The following is a 21665-nucleotide window of genomic DNA, read 5'->3' on the forward strand; positions in this document are numbered from 1 at the left end:
GCTCGTAACACACGTTATCATGTAGCGTAGTATTTATGCTCCCGCGCATAATTAATTAGCTCAATTTAAAAAAAACTGAAGTTTATTTACTTGTCTTTGTGACATTTTTGAAAAAAAATGTTTCTTATAAATAGTTTTAGTTTATTGGGATTTTACATCAAACTCATTTAAACAGTTTCATTAAGTAAACTATATTTTAAATTAACTCAAACAAAATGTTCAAATTTGTAAGTATTAGCAGTAATTTTTACTTTAATTATATTATTTGTATTAATTTTTAATAAAACTTAATTAGGCCGTTGTTATCTTCGCCGTCATTGCCTGTGTTGCTGCCAAACCTGGTTTTATTGGTGCTCCTTTGGCTTACACCGCTCCCGCTGCCGTAGTTGCTGCCCCAGCTCCCGTAGTAACTGCCACCAGTAGTCAAGTTATTGCCCGCAACTATAATGGTATTGCTACTGCTCCTATTGTAGCTCCTGTAGCTACTCCCGTTGTTGCCAAATATGCTGCTGCCTACACACATCCTTTTACTTACTCTGCACCCGTTGTAGCTAAATATGCTGCTGCTGCTCCTTTAGATTACTCCGCCCCTGTTGTTGCCAAATACGCCGCTGCTGCTCCTTTGGCTTACTCTTCTCCAGTTGTTGCTAAATACGCCGCCGCTTATTCTCATCCTTTGGCCTACTCAGCTCCTTTGACTTATGCTGCTGCCCCAGCTTTGTTGTAGAAAACTTAATCAACTGTGATAAGAAACTTTTAACGAAATAATAAATATAATTAATTTATAAACATAATTATTATTAAAAATAATTTGTTGTTAATTTTTTGTGCATCCATAGTTTACAATTTATTCACAATTGTTTCTCTCATATCTCTAGGCTGTTTTATTATAAGTTCTAAGAAAAAGTCCCATAAATGTTTCTTAACACTTAAGTGGATATTAGTACCTGATCAGGCATTTCTTAGCTTACATTTCCCACTAGATGCGTTTTAATGCCGCTTTAGGCTTTCGCAATTTAAACAAGCAATTCATCTAAGAAACAATTTAAAGGATCAGGCTTGTCTTAGAACTAACATTATTATACCCTACACCTTTTTAATGGGGAGGGTATATTTGGGTTTGTGCTGATGTTTGTAACGCACAACAATATTGGTCCTATTCCCTCCTTAAAGCATACCAATCGGTTCAGAATCATTTTCTGAGTTAATTTAGCTATGTCCGTCTGTCCATGTAAACCTTGTAATCAAACTACAGGTCGCAATTTTAAAGATAATTCAATGAAATTTGTTAAATGATCTTTCATTGATGAAATCTATTGAAAAGGTTAAGATCGGTCTCATTAGCCCCTATAAAAGATCCCTTCAAAATAAGACTTTTATGTCCACAATTTTATTCCACAATAAATTGCTTAAGTATATTAGAAGCAAGGTACAATTCAACTTAAATGCTCGACCAACTTAATGGCCTCGACCGACTATAATTTCTTATATGTTTTTTGCCGTTATACTTGTCCGCAAAAGGATTCACCAATACGAATCCTGCGGCAATGGATTATCACAATACGAAATATAAATGGTGTTCTAGTCAAACCAATATTGAAATAACCACGAGGTTTCATTTAACTCCACTAGTTTCTAGTTCCGTAACACTAAACCCTTTTGCACGAGACATTAAAGTGCATTACGTGAACATCTTCCTTGCGGCCTTTTTTTCAAAAAATGGACTAGAAACGTCCCATTTTCCTTGTAAACCTTGAGAAACATAAACAATTAAGCTTAGGTGTTACTTCCAAGTTACAAATACATCTCTTTCGTTTACAATCACCTAGATGGTGTGGCCAGTAGAGCAGTAGAGCTATGTTCGAAGTCATTAAATAAAAAGCCATATACAAGCTCAGGTCTGTTAAGAACAGGGTAAATCCAGAACATAGAAATTCATTGATGACACTTGAATAAGATTTAATACATCCATCACCATTTAAACCAAGACTTTTCACATTTATCCGACACATTCATTGAGAAAAACATAAATTTCGTATGTTACTCGTTTCACACCAATACATTTCCAATGCTAAGTCCCGTAGACTTTTCAAAAACCGCATCAAACTTATGTCGAAATAAAGATTACATCTCGTGATTTTGGGTTTAAATCATAGCAACCACATGCATCAGGAAGTCACTGTGTCGCCTTCGGATATAATTATTCTAGGGCAGATGGTACATTTGACATGGTGGCGCATTTTATGGGCCCGGCATAATGGTTGAACCTCTTTGCAATCACACCAAGGCGGGGACGTTCATGTAACATTAAAAACTCAACTTGATGTAAGCGTTATTAAAAAATGTTATAAAATTATTTCTTAGATTCCGCCATTTTAAGTTTTATGTTTGAGTAATATTGTTGTAAAAATCCTATCTTATCAGTTGTATTAAACAAGTTCCTGTGGACTACAAAACAAATTACTAATTTTGGACTTTGAATTTTGAATATATTTCAAAATTAATATGTATCCTTGTTCAAGACCTAAATTTGGTTTAAAGTGCTCAAAAAAAAAAAAAAACACTTCGGAAACACAAATTTTGAAGATCTTTAAAACAAAGTAGTAATTAGGTGACAGTAATTAAAAGGCTTTCATATTTTTTAATAAATTATCTTTTATATTTAACTAAAAATCTTATACAAAGTCGTCAACAGTTAAAGCATCTTAGAACAAAACTGGAGCAGCAGCAGCATAATGCAAAGGAGCTGTGTAAGCCAAAGGAGCAGCAGCATAAGCAGCAGGAGCTACAACAGGAGCAGCGAAAGTCTTAGCAACAACGGGAGCGGCAAAAGTCTTGGCAATAACAGGAGCGGCTACGGGAGCAACAACGGGAGTTGAGACAATACCATTGTGATTGCGAGCAACAAATTGGCTACTGGTAGCAGTAACAACACCAGCGGGGGCAGCAACAACGGCGGCAGGAGCAGTGTAAGCCAAAGGAGCACCAACCAAACCTGGTTTGGCAGCAGCGCAAGCAATCAAGGCGAAGATAACAGCGATGAATTTGAACATTTTGTTAAAGTTAAATATTTAATGTTTGTTAAGTTATTAGATACAGATAACTGATGACGAATTTCCAAAAGTACTCGATATTTATACTTAAAGCGCAATGTACAGAAAACCGTTAGAAAAGTTAAGTTTTTTTTAAACTAGTAACGGGTTTTCCTATAACAAAGTCCTTCATTCCATTTTGGTTATAAATGTTCTTGAAATAGCTAAGACTTTTATAAAAAGCAAACACTATTTAAAAGTCCTCTAAATATGTGACTAAAAATTACCCAAAATACTAAAGACAGTTAATCACCCGCATAAATAATGAAGTTGTTGTTTAGCTGCGTGTTTAATAAGTTGTTTAGTTCACTTTCATTACTTAGCAAGCTCAGCTAAGTAAAACTTTAATACAATAATTTGAAAACACTTTTCGCATACAAAATTAATGTAGAAACCAAATTCCTATAAATAAAGCTCGCCATTTCGAGATTGTTATCAATCTCATTCTAGTAGTTTTACTAAACAGTTCCTTAAACCAACAATTTCAAAATGTTCAAATTTGTAAGTATTAAAAAAATTGAAAATAAACTTAAAGGACTTGGGATTAACTTATTCATATTTACGTACCTTTAGGCCGTTGTTATCTTCGCTTTGATTGCCTGTGCTGCTGCTAAACCCGGTCTTGTAGCTCCTTTGGCTTACACCGCTCCCGCCGCTGTAGTAGCTGCTCCCGCTGGTGTTGTTACTGCTACCAGCAGCCAATTCGTTGCCCGCAATCACAATGGTATTGTTTCTACTCCCGTTGTTGCTCCTGTAGCTGCTCCTGTAGTTGCTAAGACTTTTGCCGCCCCCGTTGTTGCTCCTGCTGCCTATGCCGCTGCTCCTTTTGCTTACTCTGCACCTTTGACTTATGCTGCTGCTCCAGCTCCAGTTGTGTTTTAAGCATTTAACAACGGTTAATTATGGATTTGAATATGAAGTGAGTGGAATAAAGAATGAAAAAATAATTATTTATTAAAAAAATTAGTTTTTTTGTGTTTAAGTTGTTAGAATTGATTTTACTTAAATTTGTGGTAAAATTAGTCCGTTAAGATCTCTTTCATTTCAATTGTGTTGTTTGACTAAAACTATTGTCAGAATCAAAGCTTTATCAGCCACTTTTAAATCCAAAATTACCTCCATATAAGATTTTTTGAGCTCAAATTCCAACTTTTTCTTAGCTACTCCTAAATGACGTGTGAAAAGTTTTTGGGAACTTTTTGATCCAAAGCTCGATGCCTCTTATAGGGCTTTCAGATTGTGTTGTTTGACTTAAACTATTGTCAGAATCAAAGCTTTATCAGCCACTTTTAAATCCAATCATTCTGATGAATGAGAACTATGACTATGAAGTTTCTTTAGTTTTTCCGATGTGTTGAAAATATTTAATAACAAGGAGGACAATAAGAAGACATTTGTGTACTTATTGTATTTAATCAAATTTCGATTGACTTGTAGTAATATATTTGAGGGGAACTTAACGGACCTCCAAATAAAATATTCCCTTCTGACTGCAGATGCGAGGGATAATACTTTACGGGGGTCACAAATCAGGGAGGAAAAATTTTGACCCTAGCCCCCATACAAACTCCCTTCAAATTCTACATAAAAAACTTTGAAGTAGACGTGAATTCATCTACCAACATTTATAAGGATTAGTCCATATTTTCCCCTACTCCCCTTGAAGCCCTCTTGTAAAAAATCTCTTTTTTTTTGCCAAAAATAAGTAAAAATATTCCGGAATAAAGTTAAAAAACAAATCAAATTTTTAACATACTGACTGATGTAGGGTATCATATGGTCGACTATTTTTTTTAAATTTCTTTTAATACCTTGATTTTTAGACGATTTTTTGACAATAAGTCTAAAAATCTAAAACCTACCTAATCACTTACCATTGTGGCCCCGTTGCTTCTAATATGAAACAACATCACTTTCGTTTACAACCACACAGATGTGATGGACTGTGTTGAGTCGATAACAGTATCCGGTAGACAGAAGTACGAATCCATTAAACATACCTTGAACTCAGTGGTATGAGCTGAATTTTCTCTGAATATAACTTAACAAGAAAGGAAAATTCAATGGTATCACTTGTATTAGATACCTTTCATCCATGATCATTCAACCCAGCACACTTCTCATTCGTCCGAAACACTTATAGAAAACAATACTCACTCTCGGTGTACGGGATGACAAGACCCGTAAATCTCTACATTCGTCCCGTATCATATACATGGAACACCAACTATTTCCAACACTTAGTTTCACTGTTAATCCTATGTGGATATTATAGACTCCAACGTGCATCAGTCTTTTAACCCCAACTTACACTTCCCGCGAATTTGGGTTTAAGCCACAGCCACCAGGTAGATCCCAAAATAACTTCAACTAACTGAAAAGTCATGGAAAAGTTCTGTGGACAACTGGCCACCTCAAGTACCAGATTGTGGTTCACAGGTTCGACCCCATGTCAAATTATTCCAAGGAAAGTTCAAGGACTAAGTTACATCACCAGTTTATAATAGGATTGCAATACACCATGATATGGAAATATGCCAGGGCGGGAGTCCATAAAGAACATATTTATGACACATTTTAATATTCCACTTTTATTTTTAAGTTTGTTTAGTTATATAAAGTAATTTTCCAGCTTCCCAGCAAACTGCTGAAAATATTTCATCACTACAGCTTCTAAATTTTAGATCCTATTGTCCATTTTAGCAAAGAAATTGTCTGGTATTAGGTTACGTTTGTAGAGAGTATAGTGATTTTGGAAAAATATACTTTTTATAAGGACTTGGCTCAATTAAGAGCCACATTCTTAAGAATTCAAGATTATTTTTATCTTGAATTTATATTGAAAATACATTTTTGTTTAATTTTGATTTTTAGATGATTTATTTATCCCTATCGTGAATAAAAGTGAAATTTTAGTTATTTTGAATTTTCAGGAATTTGCAATTCATTCACAATAGTTGATTTTATATGCAACAGCTGTTTATTGTATACACAATTCCATAGAAATATTTTGCAACAGAAAAACTTTATTTCACATCAATTAGTGATGGAAAAAGTAAAACGGGAAATGGGTTTATGTCATTTGGTGACATGTTAGATTTCACCACTTATAAATGATATTGTGATTAAAAGTGATTTCTATAAGTGAAGATGGGAGGACCCGTTTTTCAAGATTGGAAGCTATAGGATAGATAATATTTTACTTTAATCATCCACTAGAATACTTTAGAATCCATAAGATCAAAATTGGAGGGGTTTTCTGAGTCTTCTTACTAAATTGCCAGCTTACTATTCAGAACTATTTGAACCGATATTTGAACCTTTAGTTATTACGTTTATGAAATTTGGTATCAAATAGATATTTAACAGTCATGTTGCGGGCCTATTACTATTATCTTCCTAGTTGTTTTCTTTAAACATTTACATCTAATTTCCTGTCATTCACACCATACTTATCTAACCATTTTTGGCATAATTATATGCAAAGAAAAAAACAAAAACTTGTAGAAATTAAAAACAAGTAAATAAAGTGACAATGTAGCGTTATATGTTCACACATTGAAATTTTTCTGAAATTGGAATGAATGGGTTGAAAATTATTAAAAAAAATAATAATGATTAAATGAAAACACTAAACAATTGAAAACTAGAAAAAAACTTATTAAAAAACTTGGCACGTAGACAAATTAAAATGTCCAAAACGACAAAAATGAAGACTGTCTGCAATGACAGAGCCATTACATATAAGTAGTTAAGCTGGTGTAAAGTTGACCACCACTACTTGTGGTAGATATGCATTTGCTTAACTGCTAAATAAATGCAGTAGTGGGAGCACGTAATTATTAATGTTTAGTTGTTTTTTTTTAACATAAAATTTATGGTTTGTTTTGGTTTAAATAAATGGTGTGTTTTTGTTTGGTTTTTTTAGGTTGTGAGGTCTTTGCAAGAAGCACAATTGTTATGTTAATCATGCCAAGGTTGTGTTTTACTTTTTCTACAAAAAAGAAACACAATAATAATAAGAAAATCACCAGAAGGTTGAGTGACCTTTTAGATTTTATTTTTATTTATTTTATTCAAAAATTTTTAATATATTCCACTAAACATCCCAACGATTACAGAGGATAGTGGTGGGTTTTTGTTATATTTGTTTTTTTTTTTTTTTGGTTTTACACAGTCTTAAAGTTAATCTATTAAAATAATTAAAGAATTACCAAACACTGGCTCCATAAGCATAAGGATAACCAACACCATAACCATAGTTGTGAACATGACCATAAGGATAACCATAGCCAAAACCATAACGATAGTTATAGGGATAACTAGCCCAAGTGGAGGCATAACCGGGATAAGCTACTGATGGTACATGAGGCACCAGTACACGATTAACATTACGTGCCACAACTTGATAGGAAGTAGCTACCGGTGTATGAGGCAAAGCATAGGTGGTAGTTATGGGATTTGCTGGTATAATACTGGCCTTAACAGCAGCCGACAACATAGCCAATACTATAATGAAAAGCTTAACGCAAAACGACATTAATATTGTAAACAAATTTTGTTTTTCTTAGAAAAAAAAAACTCACCAATTTCATGTTTAAATCCTTTATAGTTTCGTTCACTAACCACCCTTTAAGTTTGAAATTCTTTATAAATCTGCTCTCTACTTTTTCAATTGAATAGGTTTTATATAGATAATCACATGCACAAGAGGCCTGTCATATTTCAAAAAGCAAATTGCAGCTCAGCTGCTCTTCTATTTCCAAACGCTTTCTCCTTATTAGGAAGCTCTAATGCAAATGCCACTGCAATTTGATTTATTTATCCTCCTCTTTACTTTGTTTGCCAACGTTTTTATTTTTTTTCATTTTGGTGTTACAAACATTAGCCGTTTTGTTTCTGTTAATCACTTATGGCATTTTAGCGATCATTATCTATTAAATTATTTTGTAATAATTTTTATGTCATAATTATTTACAAAAACAAATAATGCAATTTGCATTCATGCATAAATTTCGTATGCCTTTTACGAAGAAATGATATCAGTTCATATCGTTTTGTCTCTAATAGGCAGTGGTTGGTTGTTGGGTACGTATAAGTAATATTAATTCATCTATAATTGTTGCAATAATTTTATTCAATTGCATTTTGTTGTATTTAATTAAAAATAATAAAAAGTATTTGAAGATGATATATAGTGGGGGAAATAATTAAAGGTAGAGTTGAAAGGAAGTTAAAAAAGCATAAAGTTGCAAATGTACATATATCTGTAGACTATTCCAAACATACGACATACGACAAAACATAACATTATAAATGTGAATATTTCTGTCTAGTCAGTTTAATTATATGCCTTTTATATTTGATTTGATATTGATTAAGGGGACACCAAACACTACGAAGAAAGTTAAGATCTTTTTGGTTCACTATTGGATATGAATGCTAATGTTTTAAACGGTGAGAGATTGGATATATCATAAGGCGAAATAAAGCGCCTCCTAGAATACTCACTCTGAGAGGCCATAATAGCTGACAGCCGCAAGGTATATATTCTGAGGTTTCTTCATGCATTTCCCAGAATTTGTATAGCCTCGTCACGGTGTTGGTATAAAGGCACGTTTGTAATCTTAGGTTACTCATATTGAGTGATAGTAACTTTTGGGATTCTGAGTCTTGGTATTCACTCACAGTGGTAGAGAAATTCAGGTTCCACATACGAATTGCATTTTTCCCTATTGTATTCTTTGGGGATACCAAGGAATGGTTCTGCCTTCTAGATTCAAAGATATGAATGTCTAGAATAAATATAGCCCCATTGGTCGTAACATATTTATCGAAACATAGAAAGCAATTAGTGCTGTATATGATTCTTCGCACCAGAACGACCAAGGATTGTCAACCCAGCTACACTAACTTTAGACGTGTCGCTACTGCAACAAAATATCGAGTGATAAATTTAAATCTTAGATTGTACTGAATTGTAAGTAAGCTTTAACTAAATACTCTTCCAGAGTTAAGATGTACATCATTTATGTACTGGGAGTAGTCGGCAAGTCTAAACAAATGTTTATTTTTTAAGGGAAGTGAGCTTTATGTAATTAAGCTTACGAACGCCAAATCGTTCGAAGTATTGAAGGTAGTGCTCTTTTCCATGATTTAGACTCTCTTAGGGATGCGTCACTAATACACATGATCGGTTTTATAAATAAGACCTGCTGGTTTACACGGAGGCCGAACGAACCAAGTACTTAATGAAAGTAGGGACGGAAACCATTCTCTCAATATTAGGGAATTGTAATTCTAAGGTTATAACAATGGGCCACTAGGCCTCCGAGTGATTTCGCTAACTAGCGAGCACCCACGTAACCTAACCTAACTGAAAATAAAAAAGTATGGGTGGGAGTATCCTCTTGGGATAATGAAAGGCTGGATAGAACCACAAAGATCCTATAGGGTGACCCTGATTATGAGCAAGAAGAGAAATCTCCTTACAATGCGCAAGTCTAAGGTTAGTATGATAGTATATATTCTGAGTGGACACACAGGATTACGGGTACAGCATAACAAAAATGGACACGAATATGTAGACGAACGTAGAGCATATAGAGGGGGGACCGAAACTCTGGCAGGTATTAGCTTTAATGCGAAGAAAGCTCGAGGTAGTTAACATGACGAACACAAAACCATTCAACGCAATGAAAGTTGAATTAAAAATGAGTGGGTGAGAGCGTCCCATAAGGTCTTTTGGAATAAGGAAAATCCTATGGGATGTCCCTGATGAAGAGCAGGATGACAAATTACCTCAAAATGAGTAAGTCTGAGGTTAGTATGTTATGTATTCGGATTGAAAACACAGGTTTATGGGTACGGCTATACAAAATTACACGTGCGGATTCAGGCGAATGGAGAGGACACATAAAACTCTGTAGCACTTTCTTTGCCAATGTCAGGCATTCGTCGAAGCTAGATCCAAGTATAGTATTATTCACAGAACACAGAAAATTCATTGAAAGATTTTAGTGAACATAGTTTTTTTTACCAATAAACATATTTCTTTTAAGAAAAGTTTATCAAGAATTGTTCTTTTTTTATAGAAATTTTCAATATTGATCAGTATTCTAAAGAAATCTTAATCATCGATATATTTTAAAATTATATTGTTAATGTTATATTTACAAAATTTTAACAGCGATCAGTTTAATTTTTTTAATAATATTTATATTATATTTACATTTACATATATCATTACCGATCACAAAACAAGGGCTCTTTAAAATCTCTTTTTCTTTTGACACCGTTCTATTAGATGTTTATTTTTAAATTTAACAGTTTGCTTAGTTTAAAATTCAACACACAATGGTGGTATATATTTTAGTTACAAACCATATGATGAAATTGCTTTTCCTACTGAATAATAGAGGGCGCTGTTATGACATTTTTAGAACTTAACATTAATTAAAACAACATTTTAACACATAAAACATATAATAATGTTTAATGATTAAACTTTATACAAGTCTTTTATTAAATCACTGATGTACTACTATTGTAATTTATAATATAATTAACCTTTTTATTAAAGGTCAAGCAAGGTCAAGTGTTTGCTTTATTATTAGTTAGTTTCTTTAAATTTAATGACAAAAGATTATATCTATACTAGGGTTCTATAAATCGACTTTCGAATAATCGAACAGTCGACTTTTTGTCGAAAAAGGTCGAAAAGTCGAAGTCGACTATTTTGTTACAAAAAAGTCGATAACTCGACTATCGTCTATGAAAAAAGTCGAAAAGTCGATTTTGTAAATAAAAGTCGAAAAAAGTCGAAAAGTGGGAAAGTCGAAAAAAGTCGAAAAGTCGGAAAAAGTCGAAAAAATCGGAAAAAGTCGAAAATAGTCGAAAAGTCGGAAAAAGTCGACTATTTATAAAATATTAAAAGTCGAAAAATCGACTTTTAATTAAATGAAAAAAGTCGAAAAATCGACTTTTAACTAAATGCAAAAAGTCGAAAAGTCGACTTTTAATAAAATGCAAAAAGTCGAAAAGTCGACTTTTCATAAAATGCAAAAAGTCGAAAAGTCGACTCTTCGTTTTAACTATAAAACCCTAATTTATACCCTACACCACTATAGAAGGGAGGTTTTTTTGCATTTTTGCTGATGTTTGTAACACCCATAAATATTGGTCCTCGACTTTGTTATGTCTGTTTGACTGTCTTTCTGTTTGCCTGTCTGTGTGTCCTTGTAAACCTTGTGCGCATGCACAAGTCGCAATTTTCAAAATAATTTGATGAAATTTTGCACATACTCTTTTCTTGGTTCAAGAAAATGGTTGAAATCGGTTCATTATTTCGCCTAGCATTACTACCAACAGCGTACCCCCGAAGTGGCCCTTTAGGCCCACAATTACGTTAAATGTTATGTCAATAAAAATCAGTAAAACTTAGTTTTCTAGAACGATAAATGACTCTGCAGGGCCTAATTTGCCCCATACAAACTCCCCTAAAGAAAATGACTTAAAGGTCTAAATTCACGTATAATTACTAATAAAACGATTAAAATCTACATAAATAACTTTGAAGTAGACGTAAATTCCTCTGTCAAAATTTTTAAGAATATGCCCATATTGACCCCTACTCCCCTTGTAAAAAGTTTATTAATAAAACCCATCGAGTATTTAATATTAGACAAAAATGAATCTGACCATTTTCCTTCAGACATCTGCCTAATCTTTAAGAATCCTGAGTATATCAATTTATACTAGGAACCTACAATTTTTTTGATCACATCAAAACATTTGTTTAATTATAATGATCTTTAATCATTTATTTCTCTCAAACATTTACGAGTTCTTTCTCACAATTTTAATTAAACATATTTGCATAAGGATTGCTGCTGCCCTGATGTGAAGGTGGATTTTTATTTGTATTATCTGCTGGCAAAGGATAATGACCCGGGCCATAGCTTAAAACAGCTTGACCTCCAGAATGCCAATTGTGAGGACCTTGTGGAGCTGGTTGTAGAGGTGCTAAAGGTATACCATTACTACCAACAGCTGGTGAAGCTGGAGCTATATCTTTATTAGGTAGTTGAGGATATATAAGAGTCTGATTTGCTGATGGAGTCCAAGAATTTGAAGGGATTGCTGGTTTATTATTGGGATTATTTGGTAGCACTGGATAAACAGGACCATGTGGAGCTGAAGGTTGAGGGAATGCAGGTCTTGTATGATTTAAGGTGTTTTGTTGTCCATAGGCGGGATATTGTGGATTGGTGGGAAATTGAGGTGGATGTGGTTGTGGTTGCCATGCAGGACGTGTTTGATTAAAAGAGTTTTGTCCATTTGCAGGATATTGAGGTTGATACGGTAAAGGACGTGTTTGATTAAAAGAGCTTTGTCCATATGCAGGATATTGAGGTTGATGCGATGCAGGACGTGTTTGATTAAATGTTCCTTGACCATACAAAGGTTGTTGTGGTCTATAGTTATTAACTTGAGCAGGATTATTTATGGCTGGCCTATAGCCAGCAGGTTGATTGTATTGTGAACGATTGTTGTGCTGTTGTTGCCATTGCTGCTGCTGATGTTGTTGTTGATGATTGTTGTTGTACGAATGTACATGACTTTGATTGTGCACTAAAGGTTGTTGATAGCCAACATTGGCTGGTCGATAACCAGCTTGACCCCGTTGATTTTGGGTCACTGTAATATTTGGTCGTCTATGAGACCAATTATTGTCTACACGTGCCAATGCTGATGTGCAGCTAATACCCAACAGCATACAAAAGATGAAAACTAAACAGCAGCAATAAATTTAAAACAGTTGTTTAAAATGTAAATAGAAAATTTAAAAAAAATACGTAAAACTATAGAATTTATCTAAATATTATTTTTTTTATAATAAATATCTTCTTTCTTCAATGAATTTACTAACATCTTGCTTGTTGTTTTTATTACGAGTTTTAAATATAAACTAAATTGAAGAAATAAGCTTTTTTTCTTTCTACAACACTATTTGAAAAAAATGTTTCGTTTTATTCTTATCTATAAACTTTATTTTTATTTAATAATTTAAAACAACATCATTATGAGAATCATCTGTTTCATCATTATTATAATTATCTTTCCCTGTTTTCTTCTTATCTCTTGGAATTCTATAAAAAAAGAAACACAATTTGTTGGTGCTTTTTTTCCAAAGAATTGTTTATTTTTATTTTGTTTTTTGTTTAAATTTAATTAATAATTGCAACATAGAAAAATATAATAATAATAATAATAATAATAATAACAATAGAACCGAAAAACTAATTCATTTTTATTAACTGCAAAATTACGCCTCTTAAAACTAGAAAATTTAAATGCATTTTTAAGTCATTTATAATTGAAGAACTTTTAGACGATCACTTCTTTACCCTCTAGCTATGGGGAATAGACCTTCACAGCTTCCTCGACGCACGATCTCGATATCTGAAAAGAAAGTAAGAATATGTAGAGAAATTTTTGTTAATATTTCTTTGAAAGTAGCTCATGTCTTAAAAATATCATAAAAATCATATATTTGTTAATTGATCTTCATCACTGATCAATTTTCTTTAGAAAACTTTCTCATCGATCTGTTTTCATTATCACTTCTCTTAGTCAGTTCTCTATCAAACAACTTCATCATCTATTAGTTTTCCTTTCTAAAGAATACTCATCTTTGATCAGTTTGATTTGAAAGTTTTCTATACAAATGTTTCATTATTGATCAGTTTCTTTTAATTATCAATCATTAGAGATTTTATTGTAAAAAACTCCAATGAATACTTCATCATTAATTAGTATTTCAAAGAAAACTTTATCATCAATCAGTTTTTCAAAGTAAACCTAATCATCGATCACAGAAAATTTCAACTTTCCGATCAGTGTTCTATAGAGGACTTCATACTTTTTTATACAAATTCTTTAACATTGTAGTTTATCATCGATCAGATTTCTATAGATCTCATTTCAGATATTACAAAAAAAAACTTAATCATTGATCAGTTTTTTATAGAAATTTCTTTATTATTGTTTAGTTTTCTCTATAAATCTTTATTATCTATCAGTTCTCTATAAATCTCATTTCAAATATTACAAAAAAACTTAATCATTGATCACTTTTTATAAAAAATTCTTCATCATTTCAGTTTTTTATTACCGATCTGTTTTTTTAATAGATCTGAACTCAGATATTTAAAAAAAAACTAAATTGTTAATCACTTTTACTTTTCTATAGAAATTTTCAACAAACATATGTTTTCCATAGAAAATTTCAACACCGATCAGTTTTCTTAAAAAAAATCATCATTTCTCTTTTTAAAATTCTTTAACACTGATCAGAGTTTTACTTTATCAAAGATCAGTTTTCTATAGATCTTCATCATCTAAAATTTTGATTATCAAAAAGTTTTTAATAGTAAACTTGAACACCAATCAGTTCTCTATAAAAAAAAATTATATCATTGATCAGTTTTCTATAGGAATTTCAACATCGATCAGTTAATTATAGAAAACTTCTTCAATCTTCAACATTGATCAAAGTTTTTCTTTGATAAATATCAGTTTTCTATAAATCATCATCATCATCATCACCATCATCTAAAATCTTGATAATCAATAAGTTTTTAATAGTAAACTCGATCATCAATCAGAAAATCTCTATAAGAAAATTATATCATTGATCAGTTTTCTATAGGAATTTTAACATCGACAATTTTATTATGATTCAGTTCTCTTTACATAAAATCGATATGTTTTATTTGATTAACTTCTTTATCGATTAATTTTCTCTACAACATATCGATCAGTTTTCAATAGATATCATAAATTCTCTGGAAGAGATTCATAATCAAACAGTTTTCTTTTTATAGAAATCATTACTATCGATCAGTTTTCTACTGAAACGTTATCATTGCTAAATTTGTTTTCATTGTCGATCAGTTTTTATTCACATTAATTGCTACAAGTTTTCAATTAAAAAATATATATATTCACATATTTTATATCTTCATTGCCCTGATAAGTGTGCATCTCAAAAATATCTTTAATGGGTTATGGAACCTAAGTGACCTTGTCTTTATTTTATCTCTGTTATTTTTACTTTTTATTTTTCATAATGACTTTTTCTTAATAGTATTAAGTTAATACTCGTATAACACAAAAAAGTAATTTTATATAATATTTTTTTTTTAAATAAATACTGCATTTACCGGTTTCATTTTGGCAATTTGACGTTTTGCGCACTTTTTTCTTCGGTGTCATATGCAACGTACTTGAGTTGTGTTTTAAAAACATTAAAAACGGAACTTGTTTTTGGTTTAATTAAATCTTTTGTTTAATTTTAAACATGTGCGATAAATTTTGGCGCCCGTGAATTTTTTTTCATTTGTATGTAAATCAATATTTTATTTATGTATATAATTAATATAGATGTAAAGAAAATTTCAAGGTTTAAGTATTTTGGTGGTAGGAAATTGTAAAAGGAACGATTTCCAAACGGAGTACAATTTCAATTCAAATCTAGTTCAGCTCTAGTTTAGTTCTAGTTAAGTTTTAGATTAGCTCTAGTTCAGTTCTAGTTCAGTTCTAGTTTAGTTCTAGTTTAGTTCTAGTTCAGTTCTAGTTCAGTTCTAGTTAAGTTCTAATTCATTTCTAGTTCAGTTCTAGTTCTGTTCTAGTTCAGTTCTAGTTCAGTTCTAGTTCAGTTCTAGTTCAGTTCTAGTTCAGTTCTAGTTCAGTTCTAGTTCAGTTCTAGTTCAGTTCTAGTTCAGTTCTAGTTCAGTTCTAGTTCAGTTCTAGTTCAGTTCTAGTTCAGTTCTAGTTCAGTTCTAGTTCAGTTCAGTTCTAGTTCAGTTCTAGATCAGTTCTAGTTCAGTTCTAGTTCAGTTCTAGTGCAGTTCTAGTTCAGTTTAAGTTCAGTTCTACTTCAGTTCTAAGTCAGTTCTAGTTCAGTTCTAGTTCAGTTCTATTTCTATTTCAGTTATACTTCCATTCTAGTTCAGTTCCAGATTTACTTTTATTCTAATCCAAATTGGGTTACTTCGAGCTTATTTCTGGTTTAGTTTTACTTTACATGTGGTAATAAAAAACATCCAAACAATTTCAAACATAATTGTAAACTTGGCCTTGAATTTTTCTTCCAAGCGATTTTGAGCAATTAAGTACCATTCAGCCTTAAAATATATTCATTTAAATACGTGACTCTTTTCTAACCATTTTAACACTGAAATAATTACACACTTTTTAAACACATTTACAAAAATTAAGTTATAAAGCTAAAAAGATTTCTATCACATTCCAGTTAACATCTTTCTTCGCTCTTATTAAAAAAACATACCTGCTCCACATTGTCTGGCACAATTAAATTTCTGCTCATTGCCATATTGCTGGCGATTACTGGCACAAATTGGATTAAACTCAGATGTCGTGGGACACCTACTAAAACAGTCCAAAAATTGAGGTGTAGGCGTAGTAGCTGCTGCAATAAATGGTACCATTGTAGGTACAGCTGGTTGATTATTGACGAAAACTACCGAATTTCCGGGTGCGGAAGTAGTCGTAGCAAACACTAACTGTTGCCCAGGACCTAACCAATTTTGATTGTTTAAACCGCTGCCTTGAGAATTGATATTGTTTTGTCTTGGGAAATTACCAAATGGTCTTAATTGATTGAACTGGAAATCTGGAGGAAATTGTTGCTGTGAGAATTGAATGCAGCAGCAAACAATTACAATAAAGATGATTGAAAAAACTGCAAACAAAAAAATATAAATAAAATATTTAATATTGTTTACAAATTTATGTTGATTTCTATTTGTTTCGTATATTTATTAGTTGTATGGGTAACAAAATACTTACTTTTGTTAAAACACAATACCGGCAACATTTTTGGTGTGTTGTTACTGCGAATGTATCTAAAATTCAACTGAATCTTTAAGTACGATGCTAGATGAATCTTTATAGCATTGTGATTAAGTTTTTGTATTTTGTGTTTAAATTTAAGCTGTAGTTATTTACCTGTGTTGTTTTTTTTTATTCGGTTTTTTTTTTAAATTGTGAATCATAGTGGTCATTCATATAAAAAAAACAAAAATAAAAGCAAAAGCTAATTTAATCAATTGTTTATGAGTAGCAGTTCATTCTCCCGGTTTGTGTAAAACTGAAAAAAAATGTTTAACTTAATCCAGTTTAAAATTTTGCGGTTAAAAAATATCAATCCCATATTTGTTTCTTTGTTTTTAACATTAACCAAATATGTTGTTAATTACTTGCATTTTTATGAATACATTAATTCGTAGACATAAACAAAATATAAAAGGGGGTTTTGAATTTTTTTTTTTTATCAATATTAATTTGTAGTTTTTATTATGCGTAAAATATATAAAAATGTTTAATTCGTTTTGAATAAAATTTTATTTATTTTTAAGATTATTGAGATTATTTTGAGAACTATGAACAGTAACGTACATTTAAAATAAATTTTCTGAAAATGTCCGATATTTACAGCATTTAAATTTCCTACAATTCACTCAGTTGGGTGTTGTTTAAGTTTTATTAAATGGATGAAGTGGATGGAATGGGAAAAGTATAAAAATAGTTTTTTGATACATTTTTGTTCTTCAAATGGTCCGGAGTAAATGAGAATCTTTTAAAGTGATTTTTGGTACTTTTTCGTTCTTCAAAGAGTCTTTTTTTAATTTTCTATAATATAGAACCTAAAAACTTGAAATTACACATTGAGAGCTCAGTGTGTATAGAATTCGAAATCTCTTTCTTTTTTTTTCGAAAACTATAAGAGATACAGCAAAACAAGCGAAATCTGTGATCACTTTTATTTCACATTAAAAACGTTAAGTTCTAGTTCAGTTCTAGTTCAGTTGTAGTTCAATTCTAGTATAGTTCTAGTTCAGTTCTAGTTCAGTTTTAGTTCAGTTCTATTTCAGTTCTAGTTCAGTTCTAGTTCAGTTCTAGTTCTAGTTCAGTTCTAGTTCAGTTCTAGTTCAGTTCTAGTTCAGTTCTAGTTCAGTTCTAGTTCTAGTTCAGTTCTAGTTCAGTTCTAGTTCAGTTCTAGTTCAGTTCTAGTTCTAGTTCAGTTCTAGTTCTAGTTCAGTTCTAGTTCAGTTCTAGTTTAGTTCTAGTTCAGTTCTAGTTCAGTTCTAGTTCAGTTCTAGTTCCGTTCTAGTTCCGTTCTAGTTCAGTTCTAGTTCAGTTCAGATGAAAAGAAAATTTCCATAAATAAATTACCAGAAACTTCAAGTGGTAAGAAAAAATATAAGTTATAATTTTATAAGTTAATGTTTATATATTTTAAAGGATTTGTTGGCTGGCAATCGAAACAACCATCTTATAAACAATGGGAAAATTCCATGAAATATATATCACCCATGTATGATATGCCGGGAGAGAAAATAACAGCGACTTCCTATAATGCAATAATTATTGGTTAAATAAATATTCCAATTAAAAAATATATATTGTTTTCTTTCAAATATTAATTAAACTAAATTCAAACTGAACTAGATCTAAACTATAATTGAACAAATCTAAACTGAACTGAACTAGAAGTGAACTAAAAGTGAACTAGAACAGAACTAGAACTGAACTTAAACTGAACTAAAATTGAACTAGAACTGAACTAGAACTGAACTAGAACTGAACTAGAACTGAACTAGAACTGAACTAGAACTGAACCAGAACTGAACTAGAACTGAACTAGAACTGAACTAGAACTGAACTAGAACTGAACTAGAACTTAACTAGAACTGAACTAGAACTGAACTAGAACTGAACTAGAACTGAACTAGAACTGAACTAGAACTGAACTAGAACTTAACTAGAACTGAACTTGAACTGAACTAAACCTGAACTAAAACTGAACTAGAACTGAACTAGAACTGAACTAGAACTAAACTAGAACTGAACTAGAACTGAACTAGAACTGAACTAGAACTGAACTAGAACTGAACTAGAACTGAACTAGAACTGAACTAGAACTGAACTAGAACTGAACTAGAACTGAACTAGAACTGAACTAGAACTGAACTAGAACTGAACTGAACTAGAACTGAACTGAACTAGAACTGAACTAGAACTGAACTGAACTAGAACTCAAATAGAACTGAACTAGAACTGAACTAGAACTGAACTAGAACTAAACTAAAACTGAACTAGAACTGAACTAAACCTGAACTAGAACTGAAGTAGAACTGAACTAGAACTGAACTAGAACTGAACTAAAACTGAACTAAAACTGAACTAGAACTGAACTAGAACTAGTTCAGTTCTAGTTCAGTTCTAGTTCAGTTCTAGTTCGGTTCTAGTTCAGTTCTAGTTCAATTTTAGTTCAGTTCTAGTTCAGTTTAAGTTCAGTTCTAGTTCTGTTCTAGTTCACTTTTAGTTCACTTCTAGTTCAGTTCAGTTTAGATTTGTTCAATTATAGTTTAGATCTAGTTCAGTTATAGTTCAGTTTGAATTTAGTTTAATTAATATTGAAAGAAAACAATATATATTTTTTAATTGGAATATTTATTTAACCAATAGTTATTGCATTATAGGGAGTCGCTGTTATTTTCTCTCCCGGCATATCATACATGGGCGACATATATTTCATGGAATTTTCCCATTGTTTATAAGATGGTTGTTTCGATTGCCAGCCAACAAATCCTTTAAAATATATAAACATTAACTTATAAAATTATAACTTATATTTTTTCTTACCACTTGAAGTTTCTGGTAATTTATTTATGGAAATTTTCTTTTCATCTGTGTTTAAATCTGCATCATTCAACAGATATTTGTTTTGTTGAGTTTGCAAACATTTAATCAAATGTAAGCCACTACGTGGTCGACCACAACGGCAGACAGACACCAATGATTTGTGCATTTCCGGTGAAATAAAATATGAATCACCCTCATTAGAATAGTTAAATGGACATGTTTGATCTAATTATTTAGAAAGTATACATTTATAAATATAATTTTTACATTTAATTTTAATTTATATGTTTAATATACCTTTCAAATCCGCTTTCAATTTGTTATTAATTTCTGTTTGATTATACATTTCATTCCAGGGTGTTTCATCATAGAATCGTGACCATTTTTTGGGATAATTTCGTCGTGATTTATACTCCGTCTCAATTTGTTCTTTGCTGGTAAGTGAAAAAATACATTAATTTTAGAAACATTTTAAAATTTATATTGTGTATTTAATTTACAATAAGAGATAGCTCTTAGCAGTTTATTTATTTACTGTCTATGTTATAAGTAAATATTGAAATTTATAGTTTGTTTCCGTTTAACAGATGTTTTACATCCGCCGGATATTATTTTTATTTATTTCAGGCTGTAGTTGATTTTTTTTTTTTTTTGTATATTTTGTAAAGTAATCGTATAAATTTTATAAATATCTTCTCTTCTGTGAGTTTAAATCGATTATTTACTTACATTTTACCAATTTTTTTCACTGGATCCGTATTCATGTTGTTTAGTTTCGTTGTTGCTGTCTTTCTATTTTTTCCTACTGTTTGTCGATTATTGAACCACAAATAGTGTGCGATGTCTGTACAATAGAATACAGGTGTTCTTAGTTACTTCAGTTAGTTAATTCAAATGGGAAGGAAACCATGGAAACATACAATAATAAATTTTGATAATTTGCAAATATATAATGTGTTCTTTTAAAACTGTTTGAAAATTAAAAAAAAAATACTTTTTACAAAACATTAATATTGTGATGTTATTTTTTATCAACTTTTTCCTACTTGCTAAACCGTCCTAACATTACATTTGCTTTTAGTTTGATTGTCAAAGTACATTTATCCTTACTTCCATGACTTTGTGTTGCTGACTGCATCAGACATATTTTTTTCTGGTTTTGTAACAACAAATATTTTTAGGCAATAAATCAATAAAATTTCAGAATAAATATAGACACTGCTACGAATTCGGTACTATTAAAAAAAAGTAGAACTAAATTAGCTCTGAACTAGAACTAAACTAGAAATTAACTAAACATAAACTAGAACTGAACTATAACTGAACTAGAACTGAACTAGAACTGAACTAGAACTGAACTAGAACTGAACTAGAACTAAACTAGAACTGAACTAGAACTGAACTAGAACTGAACTAGAACTGAACTAGAACTGAACTAGAACTGAACTAGAACTGAACTAGAACTGAACTAGAACTGAACTAGAACTGAACTAGAACTGAACTAGAACTGAACTAGAACTGAACTAGAATTGAACTAGAACTGAACTAGAACTGTTGTTTCGGATTTTAGCTCATAACCATATTATTTATAGTTGTATTCTTTCCGATTGTATGTCGGATATAATTTTTGAAGATTTGGATCTTGCAGATATCTTGATATCTGAAAACTGATTAAAACATACACACAGAAAAACGGTTATGGCTAAATCAAATCCGCTATCTATAAGGATCTAGAATACATATACTTTATAGAGTCAATTTTTCGATATTATAGAAATTACAAACGAAATAAATATATCCTTCACATAAAAGTGTAGGGTGTAAAAATGAAGAATTAAA

General features: G+C 31.3%; 5 protein-coding genes across 5 annotated transcripts; 1 reads left to right on the forward strand and 4 right to left on the reverse strand.

The window, feature by feature from the left end:
- The first annotated feature begins 166 nt into the window (after nt 1-166).
- Nucleotides 167-4048, forward strand: LOC111681107 (cuticle protein 21-like). Its single transcript, XM_023442830.2, has 5 exons — nt 167-227; nt 296-723; nt 2686-2805; nt 3581-3593; nt 3666-4048. Exons 1-5 carry the CDS (start codon nt 216-218, stop codon nt 3972-3974), a joined length of 882 nt encoding a protein of 293 aa, XP_023298598.2. The 5' UTR covers nt 167-215; the 3' UTR covers nt 3975-4048.
- Nucleotides 2655-3238, reverse strand: LOC111681103 (cuticle protein 16.5-like). The gene has a single exon (XM_023442826.2). It carries the CDS (start codon nt 3051-3053, stop codon nt 2706-2708), a length of 348 nt encoding a protein of 115 aa, XP_023298594.2. The 5' UTR covers nt 3054-3238; the 3' UTR covers nt 2655-2705.
- Nucleotides 4049-7135: 3087 nt separating the features above from the next.
- LOC111681104 lies at nt 7136-7799 on the reverse strand. The gene is made up of 2 exons (XM_023442827.2): nt 7679-7799; nt 7136-7614 (listed from the first exon to the last, which is right to left on the reverse strand). The coding sequence occupies exons 1-2, from the start codon at nt 7685-7687 to the stop codon at nt 7303-7305; spliced, it is 321 nt and encodes a 106-aa protein (XP_023298595.2). The 5' UTR covers nt 7688-7799; the 3' UTR covers nt 7136-7302.
- Nucleotides 7800-11893: 4094 nt separating this feature from the next.
- Nucleotides 11894-17110, reverse strand: LOC111681106. Its single transcript, XM_046952506.1, has 6 exons — nt 16968-17110; nt 16447-16860; nt 16323-16332; nt 15258-15381; nt 12998-13052; nt 11894-12884 (listed from the first exon to the last, which is right to left on the reverse strand). The coding sequence occupies exons 1-6, from the start codon at nt 16993-16995 to the stop codon at nt 11953-11955; spliced, it is 1563 nt and encodes a 520-aa protein (XP_046808462.1). The 5' UTR covers nt 16996-17110; the 3' UTR covers nt 11894-11952.
- A 2523-nt stretch (nt 17111-19633) lies between these two features.
- Nucleotides 19634-20623, reverse strand: LOC111681093. Its single transcript, XM_023442817.2, has 4 exons — nt 20556-20623; nt 20124-20260; nt 19827-20051; nt 19634-19772 (listed from the first exon to the last, which is right to left on the reverse strand). The coding sequence occupies exons 1-4, from the start codon at nt 20588-20590 to the stop codon at nt 19639-19641; spliced, it is 531 nt and encodes a 176-aa protein (XP_023298585.2). The 5' UTR covers nt 20591-20623; the 3' UTR covers nt 19634-19638.
- Nucleotides 20624-21665: the final 1042 nt, after the last annotated feature.

Source organism: Lucilia cuprina, chromosome 5 (genome assembly GCF_022045245.1).
Source record: "Lucilia cuprina isolate Lc7/37 chromosome 5, ASM2204524v1, whole genome shotgun sequence".
NCBI lineage: Eukaryota > Metazoa > Arthropoda > Insecta > Diptera > Calliphoridae > Lucilia > Lucilia cuprina.

What these genes read in the sequence shown, in the direction of transcription:
- LOC111681103 (XM_023442826.2), bottom strand. Translation starts at nt 3,053, where the DNA reads ATGTTCAAATTCATCGCTGTTATCTTCGCCTTGATTGCTTGCGCTGCT.
- LOC111681093 (XM_023442817.2), bottom strand. Translation starts at nt 20,590, where the DNA reads ATGAATACGGATCCAGTGAAAAAAATTGGTAAAAT. An exon ending in GTGAAAAAAATTGGTAAAAT is followed by an intron (nt 20,261 to 20,555) that starts GTAAGTAAATAA and finishes TTCACTTACCAG; the next exon opens with CAAAGAACAAATTGAGACGG. An exon ending in ATTGAAAGCGGATTTGAAAG is followed by an intron (nt 20,052 to 20,123) that starts GTATATTAAACA and finishes CTAAATAATTAG; the next exon opens with ATCAAACATGTCCATTTAAC.
- LOC111681107 (XM_023442830.2), top strand. An exon ending in GCTGCTGCCCCAGCTTTGTT is followed by an intron (nt 724 to 2,685) that starts GTAGAAAACTTA and finishes TCTTATACAAAG; the next exon opens with TCGTCAACAGTTAAAGCATC.
- LOC111681106 (XM_046952506.1), bottom strand. Translation starts at nt 16,995, where the DNA reads ATGTTGCCGGTATTGTGTTTTAACAAAA. An exon ending in GGTATTGTGTTTTAACAAAA is followed by an intron (nt 16,861 to 16,967) that starts GTAAGTATTTTG and finishes TTTTGTTTGCAG; the next exon opens with TTTTTTCAATCATCTTTATT. An exon ending in AAATTCATTGAAGAAAGAAG is followed by an intron (nt 12,885 to 12,997) that starts ATATTTATTATA and finishes GCTGCTGTTTAG; the next exon opens with TTTTCATCTTTTGTATGCTG.